The sequence below is a fragment of the Labrus mixtus genome, chromosome 3 (assembly GCF_963584025.1).
Source record: "Labrus mixtus chromosome 3, fLabMix1.1, whole genome shotgun sequence".
NCBI classification, from domain to species: domain Eukaryota; kingdom Metazoa; phylum Chordata; class Actinopteri; order Labriformes; family Labridae; genus Labrus; species Labrus mixtus.
This window is the reverse complement of record NC_083614.1, coordinates 13,714,353-13,726,645: the sequence shown is the minus strand read 5'-3', so window position 1 is coordinate 13,726,645 and position 12,293 is coordinate 13,714,353. Positions and strand designations below refer to the sequence as shown.

The window sequence follows — 12,293 nt, the reverse complement described above, 5'->3', positions numbered from 1 at the left end:
TTGTGTAAGGCTGAGCTCTCACAGGAATCTGAAATTGAACACGTTAGTGCTGTAACACAACAGTTATAACATTTTTAACAACGAAGGAAACCAACAACAGTCTGATTCTAAACCTCAAACAAAACACACTGTGTTTAAATATAGACTCATAACAGAACGCTACATCAAACATATTTTTTTATTCTTCAAAAGATGAGTTTCAAGTTTGAGCATGAGCCGTAAAATAACCACCAGGAACAAGAACCATTGCAGACCTTTAAATTTTACTTCTGCACACAGGACCATTGATAGATTAACAGCACCCCCATGTGGCTATGAGATATATCATATACATACATACATACAACAGCCTGAGGAATAACACAGCCACACCCACAGATTGATGGATCAATACCTCTTTAAGGCCTGTGGACAAGTGTTGAGGATGCGTGTGCTAAAACATGCAAACAATGCATCTTGTTTGTACAATGTAATTGTGATGTCCATATTAAATACAAATCTATGTATCTATGTATCTGTCTAGCTTTTTATCCTAGTGAAGGAGGGAGGACCATGAAGGAAACAGAATTTTGTCTCTTCGCCTCTTTAATTCAATGTCCCCCTCTCTATCTCTCTCCGTCTTGATGACTTGATGAACAAACCTTTACTCACATTTTTAACACTTTATGCAGTCATTTTCTCTAGCCTCTTTTCAGAGAAACAGCACTTTCACAGATGTGATGTTTTATCTGTGTGAAATCTTCAGAGATCTCGAGAGGAGCTGCTTTAATGCAGGATGTAATATTTTTAAGGTAACAACTTTGAAACATTACATGAGTCATATGATGCGAACATCATACATCATCTGTATGGACACTCTGAGTGACCAGCGATGGTAAAATACAGTTGAGCAATAACAACAACAGGTCTGTTCTGCAGCCATCAGGGGCCCGTTTCTGAAAGAAGGTTTTGTGCAAACTGAGTCCGTTAACCCTGAAATGAGGGAAACCCTGAAATGAGGGAAACGGTTATCCGTTTCAGAAGGGGAGGTCACTCAAACCCGAGAGAGAGTTGATTTAACAAATTGAAATCTGCTGATCTGGAACCAAAAACTCAGAGTTTCCCATCTGAGAGTAAATCAACTCAGAGCTCAGGATTAGACTGAGGGTTTGTTGAACCTTCTTTCAGAAATGGGCCCCTGGTGTGATCAATTAACACAAAAAGTCTGAAATATAGGTCAAAGATCGTTCAGACTCAGGTCAGATACCACATCAAGGTTCACTATGTTGTTATGGAGATCGTCATCATCGTTGTCATCATCATCATCGTCATCATCATCATCTTCCTTCTCATCCTGCAGGTGTGGATCTGCAGTGGACCGGTGTGAGGGTCCAGACTGATCCCTCAGGTGTTTGTGATGAAGATCTGATAGGAGGACAAAACAGTCACATACCTCCATAGCAACCACTGTGTGTATGTGTGTGTGTGTGTGTGTGTGTGTGTGTGTGTGTGTGTGCAAGCGCTGCTGCCAGATTTTTAACAGGTACTCACTGTTGATTTTAGAATTCATTTTAAAAGTTTATTTTTAAATTACTTGTTTTTAAGTCACTCCATGTTTAGACCCCTTCTATTAATCAGAACTTTTCATCCCCTACCCCGCCCCCAGGACAATCACTCAGGTCCTATGAGAAGTCTCTCCTGGTCGTCCCTCTGACTCAGCAGAAACTCAGGGATGACTGTACCTTTTCAGTTGCAGGCTCCTGTTTGTGGAATCAAATGGCTCCCCTCATCAGAGGCGCTAACTCACTACATTCATTCAAAGCACAGCTCAAAACCCACCTTTTTTCCCTGGCCTTTGAAATGAGCTAAAACAATATTTTATTTAAAAAATGTGTTTTGTGTATTGTATTAAAAGTTAGTATGTTTTACTGCGATCTCCATGATTTCAATATGTTTGTTATCTGTTTAATGATGCTGATTCCATAAAGCACATTGGTCAGCTGAGGCTGTTTAAAACATGCTATACAAAAAAAACTTGACTTGGCATGTGTGTGTGTGTGTATGTGTGTGTGTGTACCTGTAGGGTCTCTGTGGTCAGTCCAGGACAGGTCATCTGAGCTCACCTCATCAAGACTCGGCGTCAGACTTAAATCGTCCGAGTCCATGTCTGAGTCCACCTCAGGTCTGAGTCCTCTGCGAGGGAGAGAGAGGAGCGGGGACGCCCCTGAAACACAACACAACAGTTACACTCTACTGTGTGTGTGAGTGAGTGAGTCTCTGGTGTGTGTCTCTCACCTGGTGTATGTGTGGGTCTCACCTGGTGTGTGTGCTGACAGCAGAGGTTCTCTGAGAGTCCTGATTTCCTCCTTCAGCTGTGACACAGTTGACCTGTTTGAATGTATTGATTAATGCGTTTGGTGTACACACACACACACACACACCACACACACCACACACACCACACACACACACACACACCTGATCTGTTGGACCTCTCGGTGTGTGTCAGAAACACTCTTTGTCATATCACAGCTGTGAGACTTGAAGCTTTCAGTCATCTGCTCCACAGTCTGAGCAAACACAAACACAAAGTACACACACAACACATACATGAACCACACAGAGACAAAAAAAGAGGAGAGAGATGAACACACATTCAGTTAGTTATAATGTGTGTGTTTTACTGGTATGTATTATTCATTTATGTATTTATTCATATTATTATTATTCATGTGTTGAACAATGTCATCATTAATTTATTTAAATCCTTGGAAAACACATTGAGAGAGAACCCTCATTTGCAATGTTACGAGGTACATAGAAAAGAGGCAAGATGCAGATAAAGCAAGAGAACAGCAAGAATAAAACAGTACATTTAGTTAAAAGGCAAGAAAATACAATGAAATAGAGTAAAAATAATAAGTAAGAACAATTAAAATGTTAAAAGCAAAAACAGTTCAAATCAATAATATCAGAAATTAAAACTTGGAATTGTCACAGTGTTAATAATGTGTTTGTCTTAAAATGTCTTTGAAGCAAATTCAAAGTGTTTGGTGTGTAGTAACTAAAAGCAGACCTTCCTAACTCTGAGTGGATTCTAGGAACCTGCGGGGTGAGCCATGACTGCGACTGTGTATTGTGGCTACCCTCGTTAAAACAAAGCATAGATGAAAGATACGCAGGAAGCTTATTTAAAAGGGCTTTATAAATAAATAAATAAATAAATGTCTCTTCTAATATTAAGAGCAGGCAGACCAGTTACAGAAGACAATGATGTGTCCCATAGATGTCTCCAGAAAAGAATGAGTGCAGAGTGATACACTGCCTCCAAAGGTTTTAAAGTAGTGCTAGCTGCACGTCCGTAAATAAGATCCTCATAATCAAGAACAGAAAGGAAAACTGCCTCAATAATTATTTTCCTAGTAAAAGAAGGGGAGCAAGATGTATTTCTATTTCTAAGTTAAGGTAAGAGATTTTCAATGTGTGTTTTAAAAGTACGTTTTTCATTTATCCAGATACCAAGATATTTATATTGCACTCTCTCGATTACTATATTATTACAAGAAGGAATCTGAACACTGCTATAGTCAGAATGCCTTGCATTTGAAAATATAATTCATTTAGTCTTTGCACAATTCAGGACCAGTTTCAGGCTGTGCAGATGATTTTTTAAAAGGTTAAAAACTTTCTGCAGATTTTCAGTTGCATCATGAATGATATTTGAGGATGTAAAAAGGACTGTGTCGTCTGCATAAAGATGGGGATTGCAGATGTGTAATGAAGTGGTCATGTCATTTATATAAATGGTGAACAACATTGAACCAAGCACTGAACCTTGGGGAACTCCCTTTGTGATGTTGAGAAAAGAGGACTTGACATCACCTATCTTGACACACTGGAACCTATCAGAGAGGTATGAAACCACTTTAAACTATTGCTATCAAGCCCTAAATAATGGAGTTTTTGCAAAAGCAAAAAGTGGTCAACTGTGACAAATGCCTCGGGCAAATCTACAAACAGTGCTGCACAGTGTTTTTTTTATTATCTAGTGCTGAAACAATGTTACAATGTGAGTGTATTATATAGTGTGTGGGTGTGTGTTACCCACTGTTTAACATAACATACACTGTATAATATACAGTGTGTGTATTATATTGTGTGTGTGTTACTGTGTGTATTTACCCTGCAGGTGTGTTGTCCCTGCCTCCTGCTCTCTCTGGTCTCCTTCTGCAGGTGGAGAAGCTCCTCCTCCTGCACCCCTGTTAGACCACAGAACGCACACTGACCCTTTTCAGACTGTCAGTTATCTCCTTCACTCTGAAAGTCTCAAGCTGTTTACACATATGCACTAGATAAATATATAGATAATATCAGGAGGACCGCTCTTGATCTGGCTGTTCACATATGCACCACACAGTGGGAGACTATCCCTGTCAGACAGGAGGGGGGATGGGGTGTCTCCAGAGGTAAGACGTGATGTGAAAGTAGCGGACAAAGCAACAGAGTCTGCCATATGACACTATACTGAGAATATTTGCCTTCATATCAACTGTATGTGTAGTTCAACGGAATCACAATATCAACAAAAGTGCGGAGAAAAACATACTGGCGAACAAAACATAATGCAGCCATTTAATTGTGTGCATGGAGATCCTAGTGGCCACGTATAGACAGCCTATGCAGTGACTCCAGTCACAGGACATAAACATCACCACCCCCTCCTACTGAGTAGGTTATATACACTGTAAGATTATTAGTATTTTTTTTTTATCATAGTCCACTACATTGCACCTTTTGTACATTTTGTGTCTTTTATTTTTTATATTTTACATATTTAAATTATATTTCATATATTGTAATAGCTTCTTATACTGTATTATTTAAGTTGTTGCTAGTTCTGCGTTATTTCCTTGTTAATTAATTAATTTAGCACCAATACACCTAGTCAAATTCCTTGTATGTGTAAATGTACTTGGCAATAAAACACGATTCTGATTCTGATACAGGCTCAGGTGAATTCTCCGGATAATATCCTGCTGCGTTCTCACATCGGCTCACTTGGGACTGGCAGGAGAAACTCCAGATAAAGTCCGAGTGAAAGTTTTGGCTGTTTGTTTGAACAAGCAGCTCGTCCTGGAAATATCAGGAATTTTTCAGGAGTTTTCTGCAAGTGTGAAAGCCCTATTAGAGGACAAATGGGGGGATTAAGTGACCCCCCTCTGTGCTGTCTTCAGAGACTGTAACAGAGGGGTAACAGGGGAGAGGTGTCTGTTAGGTGTGAGTGTGTGTGTGTGTGTGAGCGTGTGAGAGAGAGTGAGAGAGAGAGAGAGAGAGAGAGAGAGAGACACTCACTCAGCTGTGTTTTCACCAGGTCTATGTCGCTCCTCTGGTGTTGGAGCTTTGAGCTCAAACTAAAGAAACACAAGAACACTTTCATAAGGTCTTTTCTATAAAGACACACCCACCCCACCCCACAGCTACACCCATAATGCACCTGTCCTCCAGGTTGCCTAGAAATGTGGCTCCTGTGAGTTGTCCCCGCAGACTGCTGAGCTCACATACCACCTCCGTCCTCCACTCCTCCCCCCTCCTGTTCCCCAGCCTCTGCACCTCTTCTGAGAGAGGGAGGGAGAGAGAGAGAGAGAGAGAGAGAGAAACAGAGAGAAACAGAGAGAGACATAGATGTTCACTTCTGATCAAAAAATTAAAATGTTAATTTAGTAAATTATAGTCCCATTCAGAGTCAATAAACCAGAAAGAGGGGAGGAGTGAGGGCAGGGCTGCCTGTGAATGACAAGTCACTGACATGGTTACCTGTCAACTAGGACAGAGACAGTGTAATTTCTATCTGTGAACTAAATAGACTACAGTATTTTAAAGAGAACTCTACAGACCAATGGGTGACCATGCTGTAGCCCTGCCCACTTCTCATATACAGTGTATGTGATGAGCTTGTTGTCAGTGTGAAGTTGTGTAGCTGTGATGTCAGCAACAGGTTACCCTGTAGTTTCTGGATAAGGCTGCGTTGAATGTATCTCTCCGTTTCCATGGTGATGACTCTCTGCGTCAGAGACTGAATCTCCTGAAAGACATGAAACATTCTCTCAGTGATGACATCACTATACACACACACACCTGTCTCTGTACACACATTAGTGGTGGGCGATATGTCCTGGGATTCATATCACAGTATGCTGTTTTTTGCAGTAATGATATTACATTACGGTGTTATAGTACTAAAGGGGATTGCACATATGAACATATATTCATACTACGGCCCTCATTCTCCCCAACAAAGAAGCTTGTTTGACTAGAATCATTTCTGTGCTTAAGACCAGAGAAAGATGTTTTTATAAGTCACTGTGCTGTTGTGTATGTTGTAGCTTATTACTGAATCTGTGATTTTAATTCTTGTTTCTCTCCTGCAGAGATGTGTTAAGCTGAAAGAACACGTTCTTAAGAAAAAGAAGACTCTTTCACAACAAAAGTGTTTCAACATCATAATAACAGGGGGCATTTTTGTGAAGAATTTTTAGGAAATAGAATGTTTTTATCAGCAAATTAGAGAAGCCATAATTAGGAGAGATTTTCAAGGACGCCATAGGGAATTACAGTGTTTACAACTGCTCATTTCAACATGAATCAGGTAGACCTGTTATAATGGAGATACAAATCCAAGCTGCGCTTTCATGGAAGAACATAATACCAGTGACATTGTTGATACTGGTTCACCACTCACCACTTAAACACACCTGTCTCTGTACACAACTGTTATGTACTCACCTATCTATGAACACAGTGCTCTCTGAACACACCTGTCTCTGTATCCGTAGTTGGAACTGCAGAGCAGCCACGTCTGACCACTGAATGCTGTCAGATAGGGGGCGCTCTCTTTGGAGCTGGCAGCGAGAAGGAGGAGTGGGGGGGACCGGATCAGAATCAATAATCGTCTCCTTTGAAGGAAACAAATCTGACGAGGAAGAGGAGGATCAATCAAATCAGACTGATTTAACACACACACAAAGACACACAGACATGCACACACATGCACAGTTGACCCACCTTCCCCTCCTGATCCCAGTCTCTCCTAACAAAAAAAAGACAAAAAAAACACAGCCAGTCACTGATCATCTTTTTACTGTTAATACGGTTATATACATTTAACATGTTTCTGAATCAGGTGAGTGGACTGTTAGTTAGTGACACCTTCAGGCAGCTGCAGTACCGACAGCACTAGTACACAGGTAATGTCAACTGTGAGACCCACTGAGGTATATTCATGTTAAATACGATGAAGATGTTTTGACGGTACTTACCCTCATCTTCGCCACGCTGCCATCAGCCACAGAGAGGAGGGAGCTCACCTGTCGGTCCCAGCTCATGACTCAGGGAACTGACACAAACACAGTGTGTGTGTATTTACTTCTAATGGAAGTGTGTGTGTGTGCTGACAGAGTGTCACAGAATACCTGACAGAGGTGTTACCTCAGACAGGTGCATCAGTATCTGTACCGGTGTGTGAGGTTGCATTCTGTGTCACTGAGCAGATTAAATTACAAGTAGAGGATTCAAACATCAGCTGATCATCAGGGTGGGATGCCTGATCAGTTAACCAGTGACCTGCCCAGACCTGGCCCACCTGCTGAAGGACTTTACAGGTGGTTAAACTCTTGACTATACAGTAGAATACACGTATTATCCTGTTTACTGTATAACGTGAAGGGGGCGGGGCTAACGTTAAACACCTTAATGTTGTTAACAAGCTAAAGGCAGATAGCAGCAGCGGTCCGGTAACGTGTTTCTCTCGGTGTTTATAACCTTTACGTTAATATATGTATGTGTGAGATGAATTGTTACTAAATAAAATAAACGTCCAACTTAAAAAAAAAAAAGACTAAAACCAATTTAAAGTGAAGAAAAACATCGTTAAGGTTAGCTGCTAATCAGGGTACTCACTGAAAACCTGACGACTCCACTTTTGAATCAAGGAGCCCGTAACAGCAACGTGATGACGTAAAGACGCCGCCGCAGACGTCTTCAGGGTAATGTAGTTATTAAGTAATGAGGGTTAGTGACAGTCTATGTTTATTGCGCTCTTTATCACGGTGTGCTATATTATCTATTTTTATGTAATGTACTATTGATATACATTCGTTTTATGTTATTTATGCAAACTTGGAGGACTTTGTCTTTTGTCCTCTTGGTGTAGATATGTATTTATTATTTAACCTTTATTTAACCATGAAACAAACTTGTAGAGAATTAAGATTTCTTTCACTTAAGTCTAGGCTGTTTGTTTAATAAGGAGAAGTCAGCGGCAGTGGAAACTATAAAATCTAAACAGTCTATGGCGGAAACGAAATCATTTTTGGCGTAGGTTAGCCAAAGAACAACATTTCCCACAATCCATCGCTTTGTGTTTGCGAGCAGCAATGGCGGCGTCCTCAGACAGTGTGGAAAAAATAACCGGAGCTCTGGAGGAGAGTTTATCCGGACTCGGCTTTGAGGTTCAGCCTCTCAAGGTGTGTATGCGTTTTCATTTTCTTTGCTGTGTGTGGGTTATCTTTAGTCATATTTAATGCTGTGTGTGGGTTATCTTTAGTCATATTTAATGCTGTGTGTGGGTTATCTTTAGTCATATTTAATGCTGTGTGTGGGTTATCTTTAGTCATATTTAATGCTGTGTGTGGGTTATCTTTAGTCATATGTAATGCTGTGTGTGGGTTAAGTTTAATGTTAAAGTTCATGCTGTGTTTTGGTTATATCTAATGCTGTGTATGTTCTTTAATGTAGCGTCAGAGATACTTTTTTAAAATAAATCACACTTGAACACAGCCACCTGCTGAATGAACAGCAGGTTAAAGAAAAAGTAAGAGTCATGTAAAGTATTTCAGATAATTTATTATTTTATGACGTCACCATGTAAACTATTTCAGACAAGATAAATGTAGAAACTGCGATATGCACTACAGTGTTTTAAGCCTAAGTGAAACGATTGTCCTGATGACTGCTGTCTATCTCTCTACATGTCTGCCTCTCCAGTCAGCTGGTATAACCAGTGTTTCCCCTACCATTATATTGGGGGGGCGGGCCGCCCCTGCCCCCCTGAAGGTCAATAAAAAAAAACATTTTTTAATTTTATTTTATTTTTTGGGGGCTTTTTGTGCCTTTATTGTAGGGATAGGATAATGGATAGAGTCAGAAATCAGGGAAAGACGTCATTTAGGGATACCTTTCTGATAGAAAAGGACATCTGTCATTAAAAGTAACGCATGAACACCAAGATTCCTTCAAGTGTTTGTGTCGTCGTGTCGCCGTGTCGGCATGTCAGCTTGTCTCCACCCCCCCAACGCTGTAAACCTAGGGGAAACACTGATAACTCTCTTTCTCTCTACTAGTCTGTCTATTAGGTGGTCTGGTATAACTCTCTCTCTCTCTCTCTACCTGTCTGTCTCTCTCTCTCTCTCAAGTTGACTGGTATAACACTGTCTTTCTCTCTACCTGTCTCCCTCTCAGGTTGGCTCATATAAACTCTCTCTCTACCTGTCTGCCTCTTAGGTTGGCTGGTATAATGCCGTTCTGCCACCCTCCCTGGCTCTGTCATATCCTGATGACACTTTGGCCGTTGTTGTCTTCAGCACTCCTTCCATGTTTGAAAAAGCCTTCCTGCCCTTCATGGAGGGACAGGCCTTTAGGGGTGTGTGTGACCCTATCGATCAATGCGTTAGACAGACTGTGTCGTCTGCTGTGTTTCAGGTCAGTATGTGAGACAGGGTGTGTCCTCTGCTGTGTGTGAGACATTGTATGCCTGTTCATGTTTGTGATTATGTTATCATATGTTACATATTGTTAAACATAAATAGACAGAGAGGATTAATTTCTGACTGGTTTACTGTATGACATCGCAGTACAAACTGATGACTTCATATTTATCTGTGACTTGTCTCTCTCTGTCTTCAGTGTTTTCCGGGGCAGCAGGTGGAGGTGATCTATGACTATGAGCTGATGCCCAGCAGGAGGCCTCGTTTTCTGGCTCAGACAGCGGCCCATGTGTCCGGAGGAGCATTTTACTACCAGCAGAGTGATATTATAGAGCCGCCGTGGACAGACAGAGTAATGAATAATTAACTTTTATGAACTATTTAAAACCTAGATTAAAAACTGTTTGTAACCATTATGAAATAATTAGTGTGTGTGTGTGTGTGTGTGTGTGTGTGTGTGTGTGTGTGTGTGTGTGTGTGTGTGTGTGTGTGTGTTGTAGAAGATGTTCGGGGTGTGTGTCCACCCTCGGTTTGGGGGCTGGTTTGCAATCAGAGCTCTGTTGGTATTTGCTGATGTGAGGGGGGGCTCCGACATGCTGCAGCCTCTTCCTGTAGACTGTGTGCCGAGCAGGGAGGGACGGGTCAAGCTGCTGGAGGCCTTCAACCTCCACTGGCAGGTACACACCATCATCACACCTGTCATTAGCTGAAGCTCGGCTCATATTTGGAGTAACTGAAATAATTCCAACTTCAAATCAAAGAACAACATTTTGAAACCTGCTTCTTGTTTGTGATACTAAATTTCCCTGAAGTTAATCTGACTGCATGTTTGCATTCAAATCGAGATAAATCAAAGTAATCAGAGTCTTTTGTGTCTTCAGGACTGGAGTTACAGAAACATCGTCCCGCCAGTTGAAACATACTCTCAGAGACAGAGGGACTACTTTTCCTGTCCTCCCTCTGAGCGGCTTGCTCTGCTGAGGTCGTGGGGTTTCCTGCAGAGAAAAGAAGGGGCCGATCAGACCGCTGAGACTCAGATTACGCTGAACGGACACGGCTGACAAAGAGGAAGAAGACTGAACATGTGTGCTCTCTGCTGGATGGACTTCAAATGAAACTTTATTTAAACTCTGATGAGCTTGTGAGAGTCAGTGAACCTGCTTTTAAGGTACAAGGTGAACTTTTTCTGCTGTGTGATCATGGTTACACACAAACACTGAATTCACTCTACACATCAGTCCCTTGGCTACACATTATTTCTGCTCCTTTTTACTGAAACACAGAAACTACAAGTGTTGGAGTCTACCTGTATCTCCTGTCTGCCTTAAATCTCAGCTCTCTGTCTTTACATCACGTGTCCGTACCATAACAGCTTTAACTCTATTTACTTTCTGAAACAGTTCTGTTGGCTTTTAAAGTGGGGGCATAAAAGACACAAATCAATAAAAAAGACGGAAGAAAAAAGTTCTGATTCTAATGTTCATTTAATCTAATCAATAAATGCAGACGATCACGTCATCAAACACACCAAAACATTAAGTTTAACTGTTGTCTGATCAGTTTTTAACTAAACCACTTTATTTAGTTTGAGATAATTCTCTAAAATCTCTCTTCAGCTGTTCGATGTAATAGAGATGTAAAAAATAAATAAAGATCTTTTAAAGATCACATTGAGAACTGATAAAGATCTATTACAAATCTAATTAAGTTCCAATTAAGATCTAATACATTTCAAATATACATCTAATACAAATATCTAATAAAGATATAATAAAGATCTGACTAAAATCTAATAAAGATCTTATAAAAAGTACTCCTCAAAATAACTTCAACAACACAGAAAAAAGAAATGTGTTGATATGACCAGTTGAAATCTGTGAACATTGTGTTGAATCTTAAAACATTGTCTGCACTTTTTAGAGGATCCCTGTGTAAACACACACGCATAAAACACACACATTAAGCTCTCCTTCTTCTTGTGTAAAAACACACTGACGTGGTTTCTTTGCTGCTCTGCAGTAGTCTCAGTGTTGGTCCATTCCCCTGTTTGACCTCTAGATGGCGGTCTTCTCTTTATAAAACGCACAGAGTGCTCAGATTAAACACTGGTTGTAGGTAATCTGATGTCACTGTTTAATTGAATCCAATGATCTCCTCAGTTTATTAAAATCAAAAACAATTTTATGAATCATGTTTTTCTGATATTTGGATTATTTTTGTCTTTCCATCATTTAATACTTTTTGTCCCTCTGAGCGTTCCATCCATCACTTCGCTAGATACTCTTTCTCTGCCTCTCGCGCTCTCTTACTGCATGCCTCCCTTCCAGGCTGTTTACTGAATCAGCATTTCAGTTTGCTGCATAGACGCAGAGCGTGGAGTTAATTAGCCCCCCCGCCCCCCAGTGTATTTGCCCTGTAGTAACCTTGCCGAAACTCTCAGTCAAACATCTCAAACATCAACTCTCAGTCAAACATCACTAACATTAACTCTCAGTCAAACATCACTAACATTCATTTATTGTTCAGTTCAGTCTGACAACTTTTTTTTTACTT

At 40.6% G+C, this 12,293-nt stretch overlaps 2 protein-coding genes across 2 annotated transcripts; one reads left to right on the top strand and one right to left on the bottom strand.

The window, feature by feature from the left end:
- Positions 1–164: 164 nt before the first annotated feature.
- LOC132959369 (general vesicular transport factor p115) lies at positions 165–7,579 on the bottom strand. Its single transcript, XM_061032315.1, has 11 exons — positions 7,296–7,579; positions 7,042–7,066; positions 6,795–6,949; positions 5,980–6,061; positions 5,474–5,594; positions 5,332–5,390; positions 4,162–4,238; positions 2,458–2,549; positions 2,297–2,367; positions 2,057–2,203; positions 165–1,404 (listed from the first exon to the last, which is right to left on the bottom strand). The coding sequence occupies exons 1-11, from the start codon at positions 7,359–7,361 to the stop codon at positions 1,217–1,219; spliced, it is 1,083 nt and encodes a 360-aa protein (XP_060888298.1). The 5' UTR covers positions 7,362–7,579; the 3' UTR covers positions 165–1,216.
- Positions 7,580–8,367: 788 nt separating this feature from the next.
- On the top strand, positions 8,368–10,828 carry mmachc (metabolism of cobalamin associated C). Its single transcript, XM_061032299.1, has 5 exons — positions 8,368–8,501; positions 9,538–9,735; positions 9,940–10,092; positions 10,241–10,417; positions 10,622–10,828. Exons 1-5 carry the CDS (start codon positions 8,412–8,414, stop codon positions 10,799–10,801), a joined length of 798 nt encoding a protein of 265 aa, XP_060888282.1. The 5' UTR covers positions 8,368–8,411; the 3' UTR covers positions 10,802–10,828.
- Positions 10,829–12,293: the final 1,465 nt, after the last annotated feature.